A 25,138-nucleotide genomic window follows, 5' to 3' on the forward strand; every position below is an offset into this window, starting at 1 on the left:
TCCTGTCCACGTGTCTCTAGGTCTTCATTTTCTTGAAGAAGAACGCAGTCATCGTTGACACCACCATCTGTGACCCGCATTACAACCTGGCCCACAGCAGCCGGCCCTTCGAAAGGCGTCTGTACGTCCTGAACTCCATGCAGGACGTGGAGAACTACTGGTTCGATCTGCAGTGTGTCTGTCTCAACACCCCATTAGGTACTGTGGCTCTGGGTGGGACCCTGCTTCTCCCCCCTGCTTCCCCGGTCATCACCGGGGTTCCTGGCGAGAGGATCCTAGAAGCGGCTGCTGCTTTTCATACCGCTCCCCAGACACCTAGGGTATCCTTGGGGCTGCCTTAGAAAAGAGAGCGGTGGGCTCTGAATGGGGGGCTCCCAGACTCCCACACACGTTTCATCCAGATCACTCTGCTTGGTCCTTATTCACTCGTGCATTCAGTAGGAATTTGTGGAGCACCTTGTGTCTGGCATCTCTGGGGCTGCCCCATCACAGCCGTCCCCGCCCCAGCCAGCCGAGCCCAGAGCTGGGGACCAGCCCCGCAGGCACGGGCACAGCAAGTGTCTTGTGGGAGAGGCAGGAGAGGCTGGCGTGGCTGCGGGAAGAGCTGCGTCTGCAGTTGGAGGAGCAGTGGGGGCGAGTCAGACGCTGGGGGCTTTGCAGGACTTGGCGCAGGCTTTGTCCTAAGAGCAGGGAGAAGTCCGCCCTGCCTGCTGGGTGGGGAGCGGACTGAGGGCCCGAGAGCAGAAGCCGAGCCATGACTCTGCTCTAAGAGAGCCGTCCGCTGGTGACCCTGAAGGAGGGGGGCACTTGGGAGGTATTTTGTAGGGTGTTTTGGTTTTTGTTTGTTCGGGGTTGTTTTTTATTTTGTTATGGTTTTTTTGGTTTATTTGGCGAGGGAGATATTTTGGAGTTGAAGAAATGAGCAGATCAGGTGGTCGGTTGAGTTGGGTTTGGGGATAAGGCCTTAGCTTGCGTCGTCTTCTGTCCTTGGAATATCCCCTGACCTGTGTCCACCTGGCAGCGGCCACGCCTACATCGAGCATCGACTCTTTGAGAAAGCCTTTCCAGCACCTTATCCTGTCTTCTAATACCCGTCTCGGGATTCCTTGGGCCCAGGAAATTGGACTTCCTTCCCCTGGTGTCCCAAAGTGCCTGGTACACCGTCGACGTCCCATAAATGTTATTGACTAGATAGAGGGCGTGTGATCTTCGCTCTGCCCTCTGAGCCAGAGTCCATCTGGTCTCTTCTCCCCCCTTCTGCGAGGAGGAGGAATGGCCCATCCAGTCTGCCCCTGGGAGAGAGCTTCTTCCCTTCCTCCTGTCAGTGCCAAAAGATCAGTCCTGAACGTCACTTTTTGCAAAGCAGGAGCCCACATTTATTTGGTAGAATTACTTAGTGCTGGCAGGGTAATGAGCCCCTGTACTTAGAAGCTTTAATGTGATGGGTCTGGACAGGTTTTTGGACCTCTGTGTTTCATAGAAGCCTCTGGCATTCAGTGAGCTAGGCTTTTACCATTTCAGATTTTTAGAGTACCCTAATTCTCCTGCATTTTATACCCAGATAAAAATTTGTGGACCAGTATGTTATTTGCACCAGAGTTGTTGAGGCTTAACAATTGGTGAATTTCCATCCCTTTTAGCGTTCATGAGCAGAAATGGGGGAGGCTGAGACTGTTCATCAGGCATCCATTGTCCCTTTATTCAACAAACATTCGAGGAGGTTCAGCCCCGAGGACAGAGGGAAAAGCACCGTCTAACAGGCCGTGAGCATCCTTTCAGGCAGAGGGCTTGCTGAGCATGGGCGCGTGCCAGAAGCACCCGGGGAGCCCGTTGAAGTGAGGGTTCCTGGCCCTGTCCAGTGTGGGGATGACCTCCGTCTGCATTTTGAACACAAGAGCTAGGTGACACCCAGGAAGAAGCATGGCCTCAGGTCCTCCCAGGCTCAACTGGCCATTCAAATGCATGACCTTGGGCCCCCTTGGAAGCCCTCTCTGAGCTCTGCCTCTCTCCATTTCTAAGCTGGGAACAGCAGCCCCACTGCCTTATGGGCTGAAGCCCAGCTGGAACATAGGGTCTTATGTAGACACCGGCTGAGAGCTGTGGGGCAAGGGCTCTGCCCCTTCGCCCCCAGCCAGTCCCCACCCAGGTCTGCCGTCAATGGTGTTAGAAGACGGTCGCTAGTACCCTGTGGATCACCGTAGCCTGCCTTTGCCTGACTCCAGCAGCAGTCGAATGTAGTTTAGAAATTCTTGCAAGAAAGGCAGTGTTCTTTATTGTGGATGAACAGCATGTGATTTCTCAGCTATGTTAATGCACCTCTTGGGTGTGCAGGAAACATCTGGCTGCCCCCCGGTCCCCCACTGGGCCCAGGGAAACTGACCCCCCACACTGAGCTCTTGGTCCCGCTCCCTGCTGATCCTGACCCCGCAGCCACTGCTACGTGCGTCAGTGTTCCTTCCCGCTCCCTCTGTGCGGGTGCCTGGGAGCTCCACAGGCTTCCCCGGAGGAAGGAAGCCTTGGGGCTCCTCTGCTCCTGATTCCCCACCCCTGCTAGGTTCTTCTGTTGCTGGCTTACCTTCCCTGCTTAGCGGAGGTCAGCCAGAGTACAGCTCCTTCCCTCGGGGTCACCCTCTGACATCAATGAGAATGCATTCCTACGAAGAGGATGTTCTGCCAGTTTTAGAGCCCGTCCTCTGCTCGGGGAGCAAGATCTCTCTCTCAGCCGCAGCCACGCGCCATGGCCGTGCAGAGCCGCCACCTCACGGCAGCGTCAGGGATGCCTGTGTCTTGTTTCCCAGGTGTGGTGCGCTACCCGCGTGTCAGGAAAAACAGCGCGCAGGACCAGGGCCTTGACGAGGAGGGCAGTCTGCAGAAGGAGCAGGAGAGCGCCATTGACAAGCACAACCTGGAGCGCAAATGCGCCATGATGGAGTACACCGCGTGCGTCCCCGCCCCGCACACGCCGTCCCCAAGTGTGTCCGCACACCGCCCCCAAGTGCGGGGCCACGGTGCCTCGCGCCCCACGGGCTCCAGCCCCTCCGAGTCTGGCTCCACATGGCAGCTCGGGACTGTCCCAGGCTCTGGGATTGCGGGGCAGATTGGTGGCCATGGGCCATATTGTTCCAAAAAATCAGTTACCAAAATGTGAAAATTGGGAATTTTACCTATCTGGTGGATTGACAAGTGCTTTGCTTCTCTTAGGTATTACTGGGAAAGGTAAAAGTTAGAAAAAATACCCTTACCCGTGTCTGGGGTTCCCTTTTCGGTTCCCAAGAGGGGCTCTTTCTGCTGTTTTTCCGGCCCCTAGGGGAAGCCGTGAAGTCGTGGATGAAGGCTTGATTCCCGGGGACGGGCTGGGAGCCGCCGGGCTCGATTCCAGTTTCTATGGGCACCTAAAGCGCAACTGGATCTGGACCAGCTACATCATCAGCAAGGCCAGGAAGGTGGGTCCCGGCGGGGGCGGGCACCCCTCCCCGCACCAGGAGCCGCCAGAGCTACCCATCACTCTCGATCTCACCCGACTTGGCTCACTGCTTCTGAACTGGTAGAACAGCAGTTGACCAGAGGCCCAAATATTTATTTCCTCATGTACGGTAGGTGTATCGATCTGGCCCGGCCTCTGTCTTTTCAGTGCATTGTAACCGATTCTGTGACGTGAGACAGAGGTCAGACGTGAGGGAGGGCCCAGAAGCAGCCCAGCCCCTCGAGCAGCCTGTCCCCCAACCCCCAGCCCGGCCCTTGCAGAAATCTGAACAGTTCTGAGCATCTGATGCTCTGGACCCCTGGGGATTCGCGGAAGCCCTACTTCATTCCAGGGCTGTACTTGCCTTTTAGGAGAACACTGCTTCTGAAAATGGGCTCATGGTGAGGCTGCAGACGTTTCTGTCCAAGCGCCCGTTGCCACTCAGTGCCGGAGGTATGTGTGCGGGGTGCTCACCGCAGAAACAGATGCGGGGCCAGCCCGGGACCACGTGACTGCAGACCATGGCAGCTTCTGCTGGGTCTCTGGCCCCAGCGGGGCTCATCCTTAGACACCCACCTCTCGTGCTTGTTTGTAGGCACCGGCAGGTTGAACATCTGGGGGGAAGCCAGAGTGGGAGCCGGGCTCTGCGCTGACCGGGAAGAGCAGTTCGAGATGGACCGAGAGCCCACGCTGGACAGGAACCGGAGAGTGAGGGGCGGACGGAGTCAGAAGCGCAAGCGGCTGAAGAAGGACCCTGGAAAGAAGATCAAGAGAAAGAGAAAAGGTTTCGTGATACTCGTTTGCGTCTGCTGGGCCTTGTCTTTGTACCCCCGGCCCGGAGACAGGCAGTCGTGGCTCTGCGGCCATTGTGACCTCTGCCCTCAGACTCAGAGTTCTGTTTTCCCCGCCATCTGGGGGGCTCGTGCTGCGTGGTTGCCGATCTGTCCCCCGCGTCGAGCTGGCAGACAGATCCGCGTGTGCTTTCTCTGTCTGTCTGCTCCCTTGGAAACCCCTCTCACTCCAGTGTTCTAACCCCATCTCACCTGAGGAAACTGGGAAGTCTGTGGCAGAAATGCTCACCCCAGCCCAATCCTGTCATTCCCCGTGTTTGGTTTTTAATGTCTGCATGACGTTAATCAGGCCAAAGTCATGTTGTGTTTGCAAATTAAAGGAAAGGCGGGAGTCGGTCAGGCCTGCAGAATCTCTTCGAATCTCAGGAAGCCCTGAGGCGTGTCTGACGGCACCATTTTGGACTCTTCCCCTGGGCCAGTCTCTGTAGCAAGGATGGCAGGAGGACAGTGAGGAGACCGGCGTGTTCCTTCGACCATCTTTCCACCCTCGAGTGCTCTGTGTGTCACACCTACGATCTCCTAGCTGTGTCGCTTTCAGACGAGAGCAGGGTGTTTAAACGGGAACCTGGCTTTGGTGGTTTCTTTGGCTGGTGTTTGTACCAAGTAGCCTTGTGTCCGTTGGAAAGGTCCCCTCAGCGCAGCCTGTCCAGATAGCGAGAGATCAGTTTGGCTCACAGAGACCTGAATTCATCACAAGGCAAAATACGGTGGTGGTGTCCCTTGGAATCCCAAATGTTCACGCCCTACTTTTCTTTTGCCTTAATTTGGAAAAACTTCCAAAGCAAATAGTCTTTTGGAATGGGCAGTGGCATATGGTGTTTACCTTGCGAAACTGCCTTCAGTATCTCCCCAAGGGGAGGAGATGTTGAAAAAGCCTAGTGGCCAGGCTACGAGCTCATGGTTCAGATCCCGTGTCTGCTACTGACTGGGCTGTGTGACTTCGGGCAGATCACTGTATCTCACTGTGTTTCAGATTCCTGAGCTACAAAATGGGGAGGACACCTGCTCCTTTAGGGCTGGTTCAAAGTAGTATCTTTTTTTAAAGATTCTATTACTCATTGCAGAGAGAGAGAGCGCGAGAGAGTGCGTTCGAGGGCAGCGGGGGGAGGAGCAGAAGGAGAGGAAAGGGAGAGAATCCCAAGCAGAGTCCACGCCAAACACAGAGTCCGATGAGGGGCTTGATCCCACAACCCCGAGATCCTACCGATCTGGGGGTTGTGGGATGGCTCAACCGACTGCGCCACGCAGGCGCTCTGCAAAGTAGTATTTTTAATTATGAGTTGTCGTATGTAAAAAGCTCAAAGTGGTGCTTGGCACACAGTAAATATTCCAAAACGTCGGCACCTGGCACCACCCTGGTGTTTTATACCCAGTCTGGTTCAGGCCTCAAGGCAACCCTGTGGGCTGTGCCTTGTTGCCACGGTGCCCCAGGGCTCGTGCAACAACACGGGAGGATGCTGGGGGCCCGGAGTGAGCCCCGGAGGCCTTCAGAGCGCCTAGCCCCACAGTGGGAAGAGTTGGAGATTGGCAGGCTGCATTCAGGCCTCCCGCCTGTCCCCATGAAACTTGACCAAAGGGGTAAAAAGAAAAAAATTTAAAAGATAAAAATAAAAGTACGTATGTATCTATCTGTCTGTATCTCCAGGCCCGAGTCTTGTGCGGTTAGTTTATCTGGCTCCCGACACCCTTGATCAGATCTCCCCAGCCGAGTAGGGGCCCTTCCCCTCCCCAGGGGGCAGCTCCAGACCCGTTGTTAGAGGCTCTCTCTCTTCTCCCCCTGGTACTCTCAGAAGAGTCCCCCCAGGAGAAAAGCCGCAGCCTGCGCTACCACGACGAAGCCGACCAGAGCGCGCTGCAGAGGATGACCCGGCTGCGGGTCACCTGGTCCATGCAGGAAGACGGGCTGCTCGTGCTCTGCCGCATCGCCAGCAACATCCTCAACACCAAGGTACTCAGCCCCCCGGGGCCCCCCCGCGCCTTCCTGGCCTGTACCCGCTGCGTGGCGTTCCCCGCCGTGGGGAGCCCCCCTCCCCCTGTGGCCGGCAGGGCGCTCCTCTCTGCTGTTAGGCCTGGCCGCCGGGAAGAACAGCGCCCAGAACCCTACAAATGAATACTCCCATTGGCGCACATTGCTTTCCAGCCTCGGGCTAGCACACGCAGATCAGGCTACCCCAGCCCCGAGTGGGTCTCTCTGTCCGTACCGAGAGTCTGGCCCTCCCGTGTCCCTTCTCCCACTCTCCTCTGCCTGGAAAACTCCCCTCTTTGTCTCTCCGAACTGCTTATCTCTGGAAAGGCTTCGGTGGTCCTGCCAGTTGGAAGGAATTACCACATCTCGCCGTGCCCCATGGAAATGGACTTTTCCGGCTGCTTCTGGCCCTTCTTGGCCCATGGGCGCGGCTGCTTCTCACAAGGCAGAGAGGCTTGTCATGTGTTTTTGTGGCTGCAGTCCCTGCATGCTGCCAACGGCATGGGGACCGCTCAGTCACCGGGTACTGAATCAGTGTGGAGTGGTGATGGCCTCGGCCTGGCTGCCACCATCCCTCCCACCCCCACATACGCGGGTCCTCCCGGCCCGTGGCCCTGAGCCCCGGCAGCTGGGGAGAAACTCGCGTCCCCGCTACCGTGCTCCCTCTCTCCTGCGATGTCACTGCCTCCAGGAAGGCCTGGAGCCCGAGCTCGCATCACATTCTCCCCCTGCTCCCCAGAGCGGCCTCACTGCCCTGGGCTGTCGGTTCCTGCCACTTGGCGCCGTTGGGATCTTCTGAGATTGCAGCAAGGCCTAGGGAGCATCGAGATAGCAAATGTCCGATCGCGCTGGTTCGCCGAAGCCACTGGAGACCAAGTTCTGCCACCGCCTAGTACCGGGCCCCTTCTAGGTCCTAATGCCGCCGGGTGGCCTGGGTAGGGCGGCTCCCTCTGAGCCCAGCGTGTGCACCCTGTCCTCAAGCACGCCGGCCGAGGGGAGCGGCCGAGGGGAGCAGCCCCGGGTGCCCTCTGCCTGCAGGCTCACTGGGTCCCTTTCCTTGACCACTTTTCCCAGATGCTGTCCCGCCCCATTCCTTCCTAAGTTCCAGCCCAATCCCTTCTCCCAGGAACAAGCTAGAGATGTGTCGCTGTCCCTAATACCTGTACCTTCCCTCTACAATGGCTTTTCATCACAACACTGAGGGGTTGGAGGGGCCCCCCTCTGTGCAGCTGGAGGGGCCAGCGGAGCCCGCACGGCTCAGCATCGGCAGACTCTGCTCTCTCCTGCGTACATTGAGAGCAGGTTCTTGGGCCGCCTTCTGCCTTCAGCGAGCCCCCTTCCCTGCCCGGGCTCTGCAGCCGGCGCCCTCTGAGCACCTGCTACTTCCCAGAAGACATCCTCTCCCCCTGGGCATGGCGGGTTTGGCTTACTCTTGGCTAGCAGCTCACTGGCGCGGGGCCGGGAGGCGGCGATCTGAGGATGCGAGAGTCTGGAATGAGAAGCCACAGAACGGCCCCTGCCCCCTCCTTTCCGTTGAGGCCGCGGGCGCGGAGAGTCTGACTCTCCGGCCCGGCTTGTGTTTGCTGCAGGTGAAGGGACCGTTCGTCCCCTGGCAGGTTGTGCGGGATGTCCTGCACGCCACCTTCGAAGAGTCTCTGGATAAAACCTCCCACTCGGTCGGACGGAGAGCTCGCTACATAGTCAAGAACCCACAGGCCTACCTGAACTATAAGTAAGCCTCGTTCGGACTTTGGGAACTTCGGGCCAAGGTTTCTCCCGTGCTTCTAGTTCTTTTCAGTCTTCTCTCCTCGCTTTTGCTTAAGAGTCCGCTCTGAAATCCAGAGCGCGGCGACCTGTCCGCCTGCTCAGCCGTAGCCTGTCCCAGGGCTCAGGTCTGTGATATTTTCAAGGGCTGATCCTGCTTCCGGCCCTTCCGCGTATCCAGTGCCATGTGGACTTGGGGCCGGCCTTGGGAAGTCGGTGCCGTTCTCCTCTGCTCCCTGGGAAGAAACGGGCCATCCCAGCTAGGCCCCTTACTGACTGACCATCCCCGCAGCAGCGGGCGGCGAGGGCAGAGGCCTCTGTGCCCACCTCGTTCTCACCCCGCCAGGGCCCAGCGCCATTGCCTGCCCTGTCAGACTCCTGACAGCCCCTCCGCAGGCACGGGCCTGAGTGCGGAAGGCCAGAGACCATCATGCAGAGGGGACACGGGGCAGGGTTAGGAAGGACCGCTTGCACCAACTGGCTGCTCTGCCCTGAGCTCTGGCTCTCGGCTCTGTCTCTGGCTGCCGGCAGTCAGCAGAGTAGCAGAGAGGAACAGCCCAGCCCCGGATTGTGGAGAAAACTGCCCCTGGCGGGCTTTCTCAGCCTCAACAGTGTTGACCTTTGATAGCTTCGGAGCAGAGCTGTTCTATGCACCGTAGGCTGTTTAGTGGCGTTTCTGGCCTCTGCTGGCTACACGCTGCTAGTGCCCAACGCCCAGCCGTGGCAGCCAGACGTGTCTCCAGGGGGCTGCAGAGGCCAGTGGGTGAGACAGCGGGGGCCTTCCGGTGGGGAGCCGCTGGCCCCCGTGTCTAGAGTCGTAGACTCTTCTATCTAAAAGGGCTCTGGTCACCTGCTCCAAGTGCCTCTCCTCTCAGAGTGGAAACAGACCCAGAGAGAGGATCCAGGGTGACAGGGCCTTGGCAGTGCCGTGAGCTCTGGAACTTGGGCTTCCTGGCCTCCTTCCTTGTGTCCAGCAGCAGCCGGGGGATGGGAGCACGAGGGGCTGGGGCCTGGCGCGGGGCGCGTGTCCGCTTGCAGGTGGCTCCCTCACCTGGGAGGACGCTGGTACTACCAGTCAGGGCCACCCTGGCCCACTTGGCCCAGCCCTCAGCGGGTGTGTGACCTTGGGGGATGCTAGGCCTCCCCAGGCTCTAGAATGAGATGATGGGCTCTTGTCTCGCAAGCTCTTTGTGAAGTGAAAGTCTCCGGCTCCTGGGAACCCTGACAACACCTGCTGCCTTTCCCTGCATTTGTTTTTGGGCAAGTCAGGCTCTCTCGTCACAGAGCGATGAAGATGTCTGTGGACATTGAGGGCTTTGACGAATAGTGAACACCGGGGCCGGGATGGTCGTTAAAACTCACAGTAACACTGTCACATAGGGCATCTCGTTTGGTCCTGGCTGGAGGCCTGTGAGGGCAGGCGGCAAGAGTCGCTGTTCTCAGTTCGCGTGTGGCGGGCGGAAGCTCAGAGAAGGCAGAGGGGTGAGCGTGAGCAGCAGCAGGCCGGACCTGAGTCAGAGCGGGCGACCGCAGATCCTTCCTTGTTAAGAGTGTGATCAGCCAGCAGGTGTATAAGGAAGTCATGCCTTGTGGTCAGCCGAAGCCAGAGGTGTTAGAACAGGAGTCTTCCCCGTGGTTCTGAAGACCGGCTCCTTCCAACACCAGACCTCACGTTCGTCCGCTCCTCCTGCAGGGTTTGCCTCGCTGAGGTGTACCAGGATAAGGCACTTGTGGGAGATTTCATGAATCGGAAAGGTGACTATGAAGACCCAAAGGTAGGCCTTGTGTGGTCACGGGGCTCGTCCCACCGTGAAGGCAGGGGGTGTTGGTTCTTGTCTGGTCGTCCGGGTCCCACAGCCCCGCTGCCGGCCGTGCAGGTACGGACACTGTCCGTGCGTGTCTGCGAAATCAGCTCCGTTCCTGGGCTTTGGCCCTCATCTGGTGGGGCTGTAGCGTCTGTTCTTAGAAACCGTTAGAATTTGACACACCGCTTTGCAATCCTGTGGGGCCTTGGGCCTATTTCGTTAAGAGAATAAGGCAGCTCTTCAGAGATTCCAAACGGCTGGATGCCCCAGAAAGCTGGCAAATAGGATAGGACGTGAGTGTTTCTGAGTCCTCTGGGTGGACACGTGCAGGGCCGGAAGCCTGAAGGACAGGGGGGACCCACATGGGTCTTCCCGTCTGGGGCTTGCGCAGGAGTGAGGGCCAGCAGCGTGCTCCTCGCCCCACATCCCTGGGCAGAGGGGTGTCGGTCACCTTCCCAGGTAGGCGCTCTAGGCTGGGGAGGCAGGAGGCCGAGGAGGCCACGCTCCTCAGTCCATGTTTCCGGGAGGTTGCTGCTGTGGGAGTTTGTTACAGGGTTTTTTTGATGCACCAGTGAATCCTCCCTTCGGGGAGAGCTTGACATCTCATTCTCTCACATTGAAAGGTTTGTGCCAGTGAGTTTAAAGAATTTGTGGAGAAACTCAAAGAGAAGTTCAGTTCGTCTCTAAAGAATCCTAACCTTGAAATCCCAGACACGCTCCAGGAGCTGTTTGCCAGGTGAGGTTCTTTCCAGAGGTTTCTGTGTGATCCTTGTGGGGCAGGCGGAAACGTCACCGGCCTCAGGCATCTCCCCTGGTCAGCGGTTCCATGGCCTTACAGGTAACCCTGCCATGTTCTTGACTCTGAACCACCTCACCTCCTCTCGTGGGCAATTTGAAACTGGGCAGGCCCCTGGGAACCCTAGCACCCTGTCAGGCACCCCCTCCCTTCTCCCGTGGAGGCCCTGCTGCCTTGCCGTGTCTCCCATGGAGACCAAATCCCAGCCCTCCACAAGCCACTGGTGTGCTTTTGCTGGGATTTTGACATACAAAGAAACTCCAAGCTAGAAGTAGCTCACCCAAGGCCACGGTGCTTATAAGCCACAGGGCCAAGATCTGAACTTCATGGTGGGTCTGACTCCAGCGTCCCAGCTCTACCCAGCTCGGCCACTGGGCACCTGCAGAGAACATACTTGGCTTTGAGCACAAAAGCCATGAAATGTGGAAATCTTGAGTTTTGTGAATGAGGCCTGTTTCCACGGCTTAATCCAATTGTGAATCCCTTCTTAACCACCCTCATCGAGACGGTCCCTCTGGCCACTGGATTCTTCATGAATCTTCCTGTAGAAGTGACGGTCCTTGATCTGTTCCTGTTGGGGAGCCGTATGATGCAGCCGCAGCCGGCTCCCCGAATCGCAGTCGGAGGTCTCCTTCTTTGATTCAACCAACAAATACTTCGTGTCGTGCCCGCGTGTGCCAGGCCTGGGGAGCAATTTCTAGTCCTTGGCGGAGTTGACACCTGATACTGTTTTTTGTGTTTTGTCTTTGTTTTTGCAGAAGCGATTCCCCAGAACTCCAAATGGCATGGTTTATATTCAATTTTAAAAGCGCTTCAATGACCCGCTTTACCTGTTTGCAATTTATAACCTCACATATTTTTAGTGAATTTATGGGGATAACTTTTAGTTATGGAAAAATGCAGTTAAAATAGAGACTGTTTTTAAGGAGAGTTCATGAGCTATCTGGGAGAAGATGTCTCATCCGGTTGTAACAGTTTTTTAAAGTTTTCTTTCGTTTGTTTTTTAATTTATTTGACAGAGAGAGAGAAAGACCTCACGAGTAGGCAGAGAGGGAGGAAGGGAAGCAGGCTCCCTGCTGAGCAGAGAGCCCGATGCGGGGCTCGATCCCAGGACCCTGAGATCGTGACCTGAGCTGAAGGCAGAGGCTTAACCCACTGAGCTACTCAGGTGCCCCACGGCTGTAGCAGTTCTAAAACTGAATTTGATCTTAAACATCCTGGCAGGCCAGGCAAAAAAGGAAATGGATCCAACTACTTTGACTGAAAATCATTCCATTTCTGAAAAGGAGCTTTTTCCTATTACTAAATTTCAAGAATTTACTGTTGCCAGGATGAATTTTGATATTAGGATCATAGAAACCAAAGAAATGTCTTACAGACAAACAGCCATGTTTCTTTAAAATTGAGTCTTGCGATTTCTTGTATTTCCTGGCTTGGCTGTGTAGCGTGATGGCTAGCACGTTGGACTTCTTTTGTGTTTGTTTACTTGGTAGAAACAGAAGGAAGCAGCATTACTTGAAGTTCAGATACACAGATGGGGCGATAATCTGCTCTCTAATACAACCACTCTCTTGTTTGGGTATTCTCTTCCAGACGTCTTTCTTAAGCTTGTTTTTTTTTTTAAAGACTTTATTTATTTATTTGACAGAGAGAGATCACAAGTAGGCAGAGAGGCAGGCAGAGAGAGGAGGAAGCAGGCTCCCCGCTGAGCAGAGAGCCCGATGTGGGGCTCCATCCCAGGACCCTGAGATCATGACCTGAGCCGAAGGCAGCGGCTTAACCCTGAGCCACCCAGGCGCCCCGAGCTTGTTTTTAATCATAACGGGCCCACGATTTTAGATCCCCTTCCCTTAATTATTAACTGTGGCTCTCTGCCAGTAAACACTTGACCATGCTGATTAATAACCGTCAGTAAAATGAACATTGTTCATTTCCTCAACCATTTTAACAGCATGCTCCTTTGGTGAGCAGAATGTAGTTTTTTCTCATTGTAACTGACATGCACTGTTTGCATTTTGCTGAGTTCTGCATTTCCTCCAACACTCCAGGCAGTGAGAGGCCACACTGAGTAAACCTCCACTCGGTTAGTGACGGTCAGCCGTGTTCCGCTGACATGCTTGTCTCTCGATCCTTACTCAGATACCGAGTTTTGGCCATTGGAGACGAAAAGGATCCAACCAGGCAGGAAGATGAACTGAACAGGTAAGCATCAGACTGACCAAGGGCCTTTCCTTCAGCTGGTTGGTCGGGCTGTCTGGGGCCTGGCCCAGGGACCACCCAGGGCCAGGTCTAGCCCGCCCGCTAGAAAATAAAAGTTCTACTAGAACTTTTTGAAAGTTTTGAAAATAAAGTTCTACTAGAGCACAGCCACGCCTGTCCCATGTGCCCTCCGTGCTGCTTCTGTCCCAGAGCATCAGGTTGAGTGGCTGCGACAGACCATGCAGCCCTGGAAACCCCGAGGACTTCCTTATCCGGCCCCTTCCAGGAGAAGATTGCTGACCCTGGCCTTGTGAATCAGTGGCCCAGCCTTAAGGCGGGTTGAATTGGATGAAGGCAGAAAGGATTTAAATTCCAGGCCCCTGAGCTTTCTGCACAGAGCTCTGGTTAGAAAGCTCAGCTGGTTTTTTCCATGTTGGAAAACCAGTGTTCAGTTTGATTTTAGTTCTATTTTAGTGAGAAGCTTCTTTGCAGAAAAATTTAAGATTAGAGGAAAGTGGGGCACATGGCTGGGTTAGTTGGTAGAGGATACAACTCTTGATCTGATCAATAGATAGGGCATGCGACTTTAGATCTCATAGACAGGTTGGAAAAAATCCCAGCGCTAACTGCATTCGTCAGTTGTCACATCAACCAGTGTCCAGGGTATGGTGCCCATTACCTGCTAAGCAGAAACGTTTCTCCCTGCAAAACCTGACCTGTTAGTAAGGCTTCTTTTGTTTTGATTTGTGAATAGTTTTGGCATTCAGGTCACCTTGGGGGGGAATCACTTTTTCTAAATAAAGATTGCACCTGCCCAGGCTGAGCGGTGCCCGTGGCCCCCAGCCTCATGGGCTCTGCCCCCTCCCCACTGTCCCTCAGTGTGGACGACATCCACTTCCTGGTACTCCAGAACCTGGTCCAGAGCACGCTGGCCCTCTCGGACAGCCAGATGGAGTCCTGCCGGTCATTTCAGGTGGGTGACGGGGACCCAGCGACGGCCTCACTGCAGTGCTGTGGGGCTCGGGGCCATCAGGGCGGGGGCCGAGGGCGGCCCTCGCTCACTGTCTTCTCAGCTGTGCACTCTGGGTGGGGGAGGGTGGCCCGATTTCCCCAGAGACTCCTGTGCCCCCTTCCTCCATCTTGCAAGTGTGGGACAGGATCCGGTGACTTCCAGAAGCCCTCCCGGGCGGAGGCTGTGAGTCGAATGTAAATGCAGAATAGGAGGTCGTAGAGGAGGTGAGCCACGACAGAGCTGAGGGAGCGACGGACCTGTGCCGCGGACCTTCTGTCAGAACGTGGAGATGGCGAGCTGTTCTGAGAGCTAGAGATCACTGAGCGGGAGAGCGGCCTTTCTGCGGGCCGAGGGCTTCTCTCTCCTGAGCACATATTAGAGAGTGACACTGCTCTGTCTTGGCTGAGTGACAGTGGGAGGGAGGAAGGTGCTTCTCATCTGACCCTGTCCTGAGCCTGGGGAGCTGCTGGTATTAGCACGCATTCATGAGCACGGAAACTTGCATTTCAGAGGCGTGAAGAAGCAAGGGCCTGTGACCTCACAGCACGGGAGACTGTGGCTCCCGGCCCCCGCGGAGGGGTGTGAGGAGGGCCGGGGCCTCCCTTGTTCTTAACGACCACATTGGTCAACACGTGGGCCCGGGCCCACCCCCAGAGGCCGCGGAGCGGGTGGGAACCTGATTAAGTGTGCTGCCGGTCTCCAGACTCGGTGTAGACAGCAGAGCACCCGGGGGAGACAGCGGGGACAGACCAACCTCGGCACTGCCCACATGTGCAGGTGGTGCTTATTACTTTGGCCATAAGGGAGATGAGGAAGACTTGGGGGGAAATGCAGTGATTTTGGGAAAGTCCGTGGCCAGGTGTGACCACAGTCCTTGTACAGCAATGGCCGGGCCCCCCCAGACCCGAGACGGAGTGTTCATGTCTCTTCTTGGAATTCGTCACCGTGAGGTGCAGGTGCTTGTCCAGCGGTGACAGTTGGGACAGTCTAGTAGGGGCCATGCAGTCGTCTTTGTCTTGCCGCCCGTGGTGCCACGGGGTCCTTGAGCCTTCCTTACTCACATGGAGCGTGTGTTTCCTAGGGAGAGGCTGGTCGTGGGGCCTCGCCAGAGCCTTGTGTGAGCCTGAACATGCCAGAGAATGAGACTGGAATGGGTGGGTGGGCCAGAAGTCCCATGATGACAGTCCCCACTCTGGCCCCTGACTCTGTCTTGTTGGACCTGAGCTTGTTTAAATAAATAAATAAATAAATAATAATAATTATTATTATTTTTACTTACTGCCACCATTGCCCATAAAAATCCCAATTTCTGACTGTACCTGTGACCCTGGAGGGCCCTTCTGGCTGTGCTCCCTAGCAAGGATTCAAGCTGGACAGGACCTCGGGAGGTCCTGCCCACCATACGAGAAAGTCCAGCCCCAGAGTTAATGGTGAAAGTCAGGTCCTTGCATCGCCCCCAGGGCCTGTTCCCTGCGGCCTGCTGCTGCTTTTCATTCTTCCAGATCCGTTTCCAGGTGGTGTCTGGGCTTTGGTGGGGGAGTCAGAGGCCTCACAAGGTCAGAGGCTGTATGTAGGATCCCGGCTGGGCTCCCTGCAGCCCCACTTTTCCGGGAGGTGCGGTGCAGGGCAGTGGGTGGCCATCTGGACCGGACTCCCTCCTTCCCTGTCCGTAGTGTGAGCGCTCCTGCGCCGCACCAGCAGCTGTCGGGAATATGCTCTCTTGTCATTGCCTTCACACAGACGAGAAGAGCGGAAGACACCAGGCTTCCCACGAGAAGCTGGATCCCAGCTTGCACTTGCCCACAGGGCAGGAGCGGTGGCGACACAGCCAGTCTCTGGCCTCTTGCCCTCCGCCCCGTGCAATGCTCCCTGCCTCGGGCCCGTGTGCCACAGCTGACGTGCAGGCGCTGTCTAGAGAAGTTGAGGGTGGTGTGCGGGCCTCAGACCGACGAGGCGCAGTGTGTGCGCAGACCCCCTCTGGCTCCAGGAGAACACCCGGTGTTGCCCCAGCACCCCACTGACGGCCGCTTTGGCTTCCGATCTCTGTGTCCCTCTGCAGTGGCTCAGTGGTGAGGTCACTGGGCCTGAAGGCAAGGCCTTGTTGTTGATACCAGCCCTGCCCAGCCGTGTGGCCTTGAATGGTCCCGTGAAGTCCATGAGCCTCCGTCCTCTGCTGTTCGTGGTTCCGTGTTTGTCTGGTGTCCTTCTCTCTGATGGGGATCAGAGTTGACCGCGGATGGCAGGCCCTCCGCCCTGCACCCCCGGGAGTCGGCTCCAGCCTCCCAGCCCCTCGGCCCCGTATCAGTCCCTCCAGCACACGCGATCGGTTCCCGCTTCTGTGCACCCACGTTCTGCTCCTTCCGCCCCGGCCTTACTCACCCTTGGCCTCGCTGTGTTGCAGACTTTCCGCCTGTACCGTGAGTATAAGGACCACATCCTCGTGAAGGCCTTCATGGAGTGCCAGAAGAGGAGCCTGGTGAACCGGCGCCGGGTCAACCACATGCTGGGCCCGAAGAAGAACCGGGCCCTGCCCTTCGTGCCCATGTCCTACCAGCTGTCCCAGACCTACTACAGGTGAGCCTCGGCGGGGCTGGGGCAGGGCGCGGCCCCCGCTTGGAGGGCAAGCCGCCTCTGGAGCGGGTGTCCGTCCACGCCTGTGCCACTCGCTTGGGGACAAGGGCAGTGCCCTCAGTAGCCTGGGGACATGTACCGTTCTGCCGGCGGTGTTTCCCTTCCCTGTCAAGCGGGGAGAAGTGAGTGATGTACCCATGAGCCCCGCGAAAGGCACAGCGTCCTGCGGGGGCCTCGTTGGGCATTCTTAAGGCTCAGGGCCGCGCCGAGCCATGTGTTCGGTTTGAAGCTGTCCCATGGCTGGATTCCAGACGCTGTCCGCAGCCCCTCAGCGGTCCGAGCGGTGGTCTGGGATGCCGCAGGTTGCACTCCGCAGCCCCAAGTCACGGGACCCTCACACCAGCCACCGGCGCGGCCGGTCTCTAAACGGCTCAGCGTGTGTTCCACCGACCGCTTGACCACACGAGGGGAAGTCTGTGAAGTAGTCCCAGGGGTTGGGCTTGCAGCTCTTGGCCTTGACGGGCCTCCTCTTTCCCGGGCTGTTCTCCTGGTCGACCTCTGATTACACTGAGGCGTGGTCAGGACGGAGCAGGAGAATGGGGCTTTCGCTTTCTCATGCATCCCTTTGCCTGTGAGTGTAGACGCTTGGGCCTTTTTCAAACGCCCCCGCCCCGCCGGTCTCCTCGCTCCCTGGAGCACAGCCGGCTGCAGTAAAAAGAGCGGTGGCCCGGGAAGCAGAAGCGAGGCCCAGGTCTGACGAGACTGTTGGACCTTGTACCCCCAGCTCCAGCTGCCTGTCTCGGGGGGCCTTCTCTCTGACGGGGAGCTCGTTCTTGACCGCAGCATGCTTGACTGTGAGCCGCGGGCGGCGTTCACGTCCTCAAGACTTCCAGACCTAGGCCCTCGTCAGAGGCTCGTGGAAAACCAGGCTTCTGGCCAGGCCAGGCTTGACTCCACTGTCGCCTTGCCGAGACAGTGACGTGGACACACACGTCCCGTTGCCTCTGCACGGGTTCGGGGCTTTCCGGGGGAAAAGATGATCGTGTCAGGAAGCGCATTCGTCTTCCCCAGTCGGGCTCCCGTCTGTAGCGCCTGTTGAGGTGGAAAAGAGGGCCTGGCGGGCCTTCAGATCTGCAGCAACGCCGTAGCCCATCCCCGTGAAGGCCTCCAAAGTCCCGTCCTCGGTGTGGACCTTACCCCCTTTGTGCCCACGCAGGATTTTTACGTGGCGCTTCCCGAGCACCGTGTGCACGGAGTCGTTCCAGTTCCTCAGCACAATCCTGGCCGCCGGCAAGTTGGACCAGCCTGATAATTTTTCCTTCCAAGACCAGGATACGAACAGGTCTACGAGTCACCGGGTGCCGTTCTCTCTGGACAACCCCGGCGGACACTGCGCGGCCGCCTTAACACTTTTCTCCTTGGGCCTCATCTCTGTGGACGTCCGGATCCCGGAGCAGATTGTCGTGGTCGACAGCTCGATGGTCGAGAACGAGGTCATGAAGAGGTAAGGACGGGGCTGTCACCAGGCTTCCCGCGCGCGCGGAGTGTCGCCGGGGGCCTCGGGCACTGCGCTGTCCTAGGGTGTCTGCGCTTTTATTCACTCCGTCATCTGGTCTTTTATTTCTTAAGATGTTATTTATTTGAGAGAGAGAGTGTGGGCACGCGCACACACACACACAAGCAGGGAGGGGCAGAGGGAGGGGGAGAAGCAGGCTTCCCACTAAGCAGGGAGCCCGACACGGGGCTCGATCCCAGGATCCTGGGATCATGACCTGAGCTAAAGGCAGATGCTTAACTGGCAGAGCCCCCGGTCCCCCCGGTCTTGCTTCGCTCCACAAACACATGCTGAGTCTGTCTCTGCTGGCACGTGAGACGGCAGATGTCAGCAGTGTGGCAGGGAGCTCCCAGGGACGGGACCTCGGATCTGGGGACTGGGGACCAGTCCAGTACCTCGTGCTGCTGCCTCCAGGTGCGGGGGAGCCAGCAGCAGAGTTGGGGAGAGACCTAGCTGTGCCAAAGAGAGGGACCTGGCACAGTGTGGTGAGGAGGGGTGAGGCGGGAAGGTAGCTTTGGCAGAGGTCCCTTGAGGGCCTAATAGCTAAGCTGGGATTTAGTGGAACAGCAGGCAGTTTGGGGACTGAAACTGGAAGGGTCTCCTGCCAGAAGGAACTGGTGAGCATGGCCTGTGGGGAGACGGTCAGAGGAGTTGAGTCTGGAGCGGCCGCCCACCCTGCCCTTCCTGGCCAGGCGCTGTGGGTCGGGGGAGGAGGTCCGCAGGGACCACAGGCCACTGCGGAGGTGGGACCACGGTGACCACTCTCTTGAGCCGGCAGAGGCGCTCGGCCCGCGCTCCGTCACCCAGGTCCGTGCTTTCTCCTAGTCTGGGGAAGGACGGGGCCTTGGATGAGGACGACGACGAGGAGGAAGACTTGGATGAAGGCTCAGGAAGCAAGCGCCGGGCCATCGAGGTGAAAGCCCGCCAGGCCTCCCACACCAACTACCTGCTCATGCGGGGCTACTGCGCGCCCGGCATCGTCAGCACCCGCAACCTCAACCCCAACGACAGCATCGTGGTGAACTCCTGCCGGGTGACGTTCCGGCTCCGCCGAACCCCCCTGCCCACGCGGCTCTGGCCCACTGGTGAGTGCTGCCCGCCGACCCGGGAGCCGTCCACGGGCCAGGCCTGGCGCAGACTCCCCTCCAGGATCGGGAGCACACGCCGCCCTAGACTGCTTAGCGTGGCTCTGCCCTCTCGCTTTGAAAGAGAGGCCCTCGCTTGTTTCTGGTTTTTACACTCCTTCTAGCCCTCCTGTGGGTTACCTCTGAGACTCTGAGTAGTTTGCTTAAACCTTGCTTTCCCAGGCCCCAGATTTGAGGGTGTCTCCTTCCTCTACAGGAAATGAGACCGTTCGGGCCCCTTCCCAGCCCTGCGCGTCTCCTCCCCGTCACCTGTTGGGGTGCGTGGTGGTCCGTTAAGGTTCAAAGGCCCAGGTGGTGTTCTGTGTGGAGTTTGGCTCGGGCCAGACCTGTGACCATGGTCTTAGCAGAGCCAGCTTTTCCAACAAGCCACGCATGGCAGCCCCGGCTCGTGGAAGCTCACGTGGGAGTTCAGGGTGGGGTCTCGGGGGTCCCCCAGGGTCTGAGGAGCAGTGAACACAGGAGCAGCAGGAAGGCAGGGCCCGGACAGCCCAAGTTGAGGACCCCCTCCAGCGCTCCGGGGTTCCTGTCCCCGGACCCCAGCTCTACCTTCCTGCCCTTTATCCTGGCCCCAGGGGCGCATCCCCGCCGCCGGGGGCCCATGCCCTGGCTACCCAGAAGGTGACCCCTCCCTGTTGGGGCGGTGCTGAGTTGGTGTGGGAGCGTGTTCCTCCTCAGTATTGCCTGGGCCCTGGGCCGGGCTGACCCAGTCCTCCTCGTCTTCACAGTCCCTTCTCTGGAAGAGCTACCCGTGGGGATCTCCTGCCTCCCGGCCACCTTCACCAGGCTGATCCAGAGCCAGGGGACCGCCTGCAGCCTGGAGGAGTTCGTGCAGCAGGTGGAGCTGTGTGGGTACGAGCCGGGGGACGTGTGCGCTGTCCTGGAGGTGCACGGGGTCATCGCGGCCGCGGGCTGCTTCGGGGTGGACAGAGTGGAGCTGAGCCGGTGGTTCTCCGCCTTCGAGAGGACCGACGCCGAGCGCACCCGGACCTTCACAGACTACGTGCAGGTGAGCCGTGCTCGGCGTACCGTGGGGTACCCTCCCGGACGCACGCTGCCGAAGAGGGGCTCGGTTTGGAGCATGTAGTGGGATTTCTTCCCAAGTTAAATGAGTTGCCAAGATTAAAAATGGGAGACTTTGCCTATAACCCAGCTTCTCTGGGACGTTAGAAGGGTTGGCACCCTCGGCCCCCGCTTCTTCAGCAGAGTAGGACGGAGCCAAGTGGGGGCATCTGCTGGGACCATGGGGCTCTCCACTTTACCTGCCCGGGTCCATTTTCACCAGGGACCCTTGAACCCAAGGAACGTAGTAACAGACGGACCCTTTAAAGCGAGTGCCGTGGGAGCCAGCCGGCCCAGCTCTGGGGGTCTGTAGTTGGAGCAGGGGACACATCACCTACTGGGGTTTTCAGACAAGTGTTCATGGGTGCAGGAGATGAGAGCAGGGTCATGATGACTGTGCCCGTGGGGCCTCGGGAGCCCCAGGAGGTGAGCCGCGACGGGCGGGCAGCTCCCCAGGCTCCCTGCAGCCCAGCCGGGGGCCCTAGGTGACAAGCGCTTACAGCGAGCCCTCCCCGGACGTGCATGACCAGGGTATGAGTCCTGCTTCCAGGGTGTGAACTGGGGCAAATCTCCTGAATCCTGACTGGTGGGTTTTTAAACTAGGAATAGAAAGAAAGGTGATCGCGTCGGTGCGGTTCCTCGATCAGAACAGGGACCTGGGCGACAGGGCTTGGCGTGAGGACGAGAGGAGTTACTGTCCTTCCCGTGGGGACAGTTGTGGCTTTTGCAGGACACGAGAGCACTTGCGGTGTTGAGTTCCCTGGGAGGACTCACTCACGCAGCTTTGGCTCTCAGAAGTTCGCCCCAAGCCTGGAAGGGGCAGGGCTGCCCAGGGCCACAGGTCCAGCGGGCGCCCTCCAGGCTGGAAGCCAGCCCTTGTCCTTGAGCCATCTGTCCTGATGGTGCTGGGCTTCCCGTCTACCTGGGACGCTCAGATGCATCGGGCAAAGGAAGCAAGCGTGCGGACCCCGCGGTCCCACGCAGACCCAGCGTGTCTCCTGCTTCTCCTAGGACCTCCTGGAGCACCACCAGGTCCTGGAAGTCGGTGGCAACACCGTTCGCCTGGTGGCCATGGCCTCTGCCCAGCCCTGGCTCCTGCACTCGGTGAGGCTGAAGGGCAGAGAGGAGGATGCGTGCCCTCCGACAACAGACCCCCAGGCCAGACCCCCGCGCAGGCCTGCCTGCGAGCACAGCCCCGTGGGGACGCTGGCTCCGCCCTCTCAGGGCCCCCGGAGCACCAAGAGGCGTGCCAGCTGCACGAGCCATGACATGGCTGGTCAGGCCGGGGAGGCCAACCCCGAGAGTACCCACAAGCCCCCTGCCAAGAGGCCCACGCTCCAGGATGTGCGCCTGGTCCCCAGCCCCGGGGCCCCAGCAGAAGAGGAGCCAGAACTGCCAGCGCCTGCTCTGCCAGCAGCTCCCAGGGACTCGGGTGGAGAGGAGTCTCCCCCCGGAGTACTGGGGGCCGGGCTGGAGGACCAAGAGGATGGCGGGGTTCCCAGCCCTCTAGGCCGGGAGCAGCCTCACTGTCAGGCCCAGCTTCCAGAAGGATCTGAAGACCCCAGAGGTACCGAATGAACCTGGTCTTCCATCCCACCTTCCCCTCCTGCCCATTCTCTGTCCTGGGGCCTGAGTGTCCCCCCCCCCCCCACGCCTTCCCTGAGACTGGGAACCCCAGGTTTTCCTAGCCTCAGCACTGGCGGGGGGACGGCTTGCCTCTTTCCGCTGACTGTTTCCATGAGAGGGCTTCAGGGTCTCCTGAGTGGGTCTGAGTGACAAGTGCAGGACAGGAGGGGTGGTTCTGGAAAGCGCTGGCTGCTGTGTCCTGCGAGAGGGCGCAGCGGCAGGAGCACGGGTGTCGCGCCGTCCGGATTGGCGGGCGTGCAGGGACAGACCTGCCGCGGTCTTTCCCGCGGCACAGACGCTCTCACTGTGCTCCCCGCTGGCTTCTTCCCAGGTTTTCTGAAGGCGTCTTGATTTCCTTGGGGCAGTTTCTGCCTTAGGGGTTCATGTGCGCAGCTCTGGGGTCAGGGCTTCACTTGCCTCCCCTCGTGGGGCTGCCTTGGGGCCTGGGAACGCCCCCACACACACTTGCACACCGTGGCCCAGCCCAGTCTGGTTGTGGTTGCTCGGGCTGCCCCCCCCAAGGGGTGGGCTCTGTGAGGAATGGGCTTGCTGTCCCCGTGCTCGTGGCTCTGTCCCCAGAACCCGGAAGGACGCGTCGTGCGAACGGAAGGGAAGAGACGGACTCCCTCCTCTTAGGTCACATGTCCTTCCCCTCCTCTGTCAGGTTCGGCCGAGAGCTCTGGGGTCTGTGGCCTCTCGCAAGCAGCATGGGAAAAGTGAGTGTGTGCCCAGATCCAGGCGGCCTGGCGCGGCGCGTGGGTGCGAGGGCGGGGAGTCTGTCCCCGGGGTCCCGGCAGTGATGGTCCCGTGGAGATCTTCCACGGTCCGGCGTGGCGGCTCTCAGCCCGGGGACCTGGGACTCCGGTTGTCCCACCTGCTGGGGGAACAAGGCAGGAGCCGTGAGGGCCGAGCTGTGGACGTCGGCAGTGGGTGGGTCCATCTGGAACCATGGGCTTCCTGGTGTGGGGGCGCCTCCCACGCGTGTGCCCGTGTCCCTCGGTTGCTGGGGCCGTGAGCCCCAGCTCACCTGCAGCCCTCCCAGGCCCCAGTCGTGGTGGTCGGAGCCAAGCGTCCCACTGGTCCTGGGCCCTCCCGTGCCTGGAGCCTATATAGCAGAGCAGCCGCTGGGGGCAGGGGGCACTGCCGTCTGAGACACAGGAGTAGAGCATCTGCATGGAGACCCCTGTGAGCTTGGCCTCATGGGGAGTCAGCCATGGCCCCTGGGCTGGGCTGGAGCTGGTAAATCCAGACGGCAGCACCGGGTCCTCCCCCACGGCCGTGGTTAGGGCTGAGTGTGAGCGAGGCCCCTCAGCCAGCGGCCCTGGGCCCGGGGGTTGGGACCCCTGGTTCCAGCTGGGAAGGGAGGAGTGGAGGAGCAGGACCCCCGGCCCCATGATGGGGGCCAGTCTCCGACTGCCCCAAGCATCACGTTTCGTCCGGGGAGCCATGTCCCCTCGCCCGCCGAGCCTGATGCCCGCGTGCCACGCCCACAGGGACTGCGAGAACATCTCGTTCGTCGCCCGGCCGTGGCGCATCGTGGACGGCCACCTGAACATGCCGGTGTGCAAGGGCATGATGGAGGCCGTGCTCTACCACATCATGACGCGGCCTGGCATCCCTGAGAGCTGCCTGCTGCGCCACTACCGGGGCGTGCTCCAGCCCATCGCCATGCTCGAGCTGCTGCAGGTGCGGCTCCCACCGAGCCTGGCCCTCACCGGGGCCCCTGCTGCAGCCTCCCAGGGCGGGGGGAGGAGGGGGTGACTATCCAGAGAGGTCTAGGCCCGGCCTGAGAGTCCGGCGGTTCCCGTGGGTCCCTTCCTCTCGTCAGCGCCATCCTGAGCAGTGTGCCTCGTGCCGTCCGAGCCCGCCAGGCTGGCAGCTGAGCCCCTCGCCCGTCTGCCCTGGGCCCCTGCAGCCCCCACCCCTGCCCTGGGGCCCCTGAGGTAGGACAGGATGGAGGACCTGGTCTGCAAGGGCGCCCGTCACCCTGGGTGTCCCTCTGTCTCTAGGGCCTGGAATCCCTGGGCTGCATTAAGAAGTGCTTGCTGAGAAAGCCGGCGGCCGTCTCTCTCTTCTCCAAGCCCCGGGTCCCCGAGGTGCAGGCGCCCTCCAGCCCGAGCGAGAGCGCCACCGTGTTCTACGAGCCCACGCTGGACTGCACGCTGCGGCTGGGCCGCGTGTTCCCCCACGAGGTCAACTGGAACAAGTGGGTCCACTTATGAGGCAAATGCGGTCACCGTGAGCCCCTTCTCCGCCACTGGCTCCTGAGGAGGGCGTGACTCCCCCGGGGCGGGGGGCTCCACCTGGCCCCCGCATGCGCCACACCCCACTCGGTGCGCAGGGCCACGTCTGTGCCAAGCCTCTGGCCTGGACCTCAGAGGAGGGCCTCCTGCCCGGCCGCTCTGGGGGTCTTGCCGGACCGAGGGCCCTGCTGGGTCCGCCGGGTGTTGTCAGGGAGCAGCTGCCGGAAGGCTTGGGTCCCTGCTCTTCTTTCTTGTTCCCAGGGCGTCCTAGCTGTGGCCGCAGGCACGGATCCGGCTCTCCGTCCCTTCGCCGCGGAGCTGGGGTTGTGGTGAGTCTGAGAGGCCTCCAAGGGCGTCCACCGTCAGGGAGCAGAGCGCCTTCCGCGCGGACCTCAGCGTTGTCGTCCTGTGGCCGTGAGGGGTCGGGAGCCGGCGCTGCTCGCACTGTGTTGCAGGCTCTGGGTGCTGAGGCAGAAAAGCCCAGTGCCCCCAGCGGCGGGACCTCGGCGGGGCGGGGGGGTGGGGTATGTATCACGGGTCGGGGCAGTGTGTCCTGCCACCAAAGGCCCTGGCAGGGACTGACCGCTCTCTAGGCAGGACCTCAGACCCGGAGAGGAGCCTGGGGCTCCCTTGTTGGCCTGGCAAGATGCACGGCGGCCTCAGGGGGGTGGGGGGTGGGGGTGCCCTTCCCGTGGGCTGGGGTTGAGGAGCCGCGCGGGCCTGGGGTCGGTTTGTTTTTTTCACTTCTTCTCTCTTTTAAAAAAAACCTCTTGGCATGTATTTATTTATTTTGTAATTAAAGTGAAGTAAAATACATGTAGTTTGTGTGTTTCCTAAAGAATCTCTGATCCCCTGGGGGCCTCCCTGGTTTCGGCAGGTGCAGCCGGGAAGAGAGGCTCCAGTTAACCAAACGGAGGAGGAGGCACCACGGCCCTGCCCACTGCCCTCAGCTGGCGCAGGCCTGGGTCTCCCGGAGACGCTCCGGCAGGTGTGCCGTGCTGCGCTGGCCCAGGACCGGGCCGGACACCGCGGGGTCACGGGCCTGTGGCCTGGGTTTGCGCGGTGGACGCTCTCTCAGGCCTG

At 59.5% G+C, this 25,138-nt stretch overlaps 1 protein-coding gene across 3 annotated transcripts in view; it reads left to right on the top strand.

The window, feature by feature from the left end:
• The window catches only part of GTF3C1 (general transcription factor IIIC subunit 1), a 68,376-nt gene extending 43,505 nt beyond the window's left edge, over positions 1 to 24,871 (top strand). The window contains exons 20-39 of one of the 3 annotated variants that reach the window (XM_059154772.1): positions 21 to 198; positions 2,799 to 2,940; positions 3,308 to 3,443; positions 3,835 to 3,916; positions 4,059 to 4,247; positions 6,105 to 6,262; positions 7,870 to 8,012; positions 9,738 to 9,819; positions 10,473 to 10,585; positions 12,785 to 12,847; positions 13,724 to 13,817; positions 16,258 to 16,430; positions 17,644 to 17,931; positions 18,808 to 19,067; positions 19,853 to 20,133; positions 21,198 to 21,753; positions 22,477 to 22,528; positions 23,306 to 23,498; positions 23,822 to 24,018; positions 24,317 to 24,871. In XM_059154772.1, coding sequence (XP_059010755.1) covers positions 21 to 198; positions 2,799 to 2,940; positions 3,308 to 3,443; positions 3,835 to 3,916; positions 4,059 to 4,247; positions 6,105 to 6,262; positions 7,870 to 8,012; positions 9,738 to 9,819; positions 10,473 to 10,585; positions 12,785 to 12,847; positions 13,724 to 13,817; positions 16,258 to 16,430; positions 17,644 to 17,931; positions 18,808 to 19,067; positions 19,853 to 20,133; positions 21,198 to 21,753; positions 22,477 to 22,528; positions 23,306 to 23,498; positions 23,822 to 24,018; positions 24,317 to 24,326 — 3,390 coding nt within the window. In that variant the 3' untranslated portion in view covers positions 24,327 to 24,871. The other 2 variants (XM_059154771.1, XM_059154773.1) reach the window with 2 other exon arrangements.
• The last annotated feature ends 267 nt before the right edge of the window (positions 24,872 to 25,138 follow it).

The sequence above is a fragment of the Mustela lutreola genome, chromosome 17 (genome assembly GCF_030435805.1).
Source record: "Mustela lutreola isolate mMusLut2 chromosome 17, mMusLut2.pri, whole genome shotgun sequence".
Classification (NCBI taxonomy): Eukaryota; Metazoa; Chordata; class Mammalia; order Carnivora; family Mustelidae; genus Mustela; species Mustela lutreola.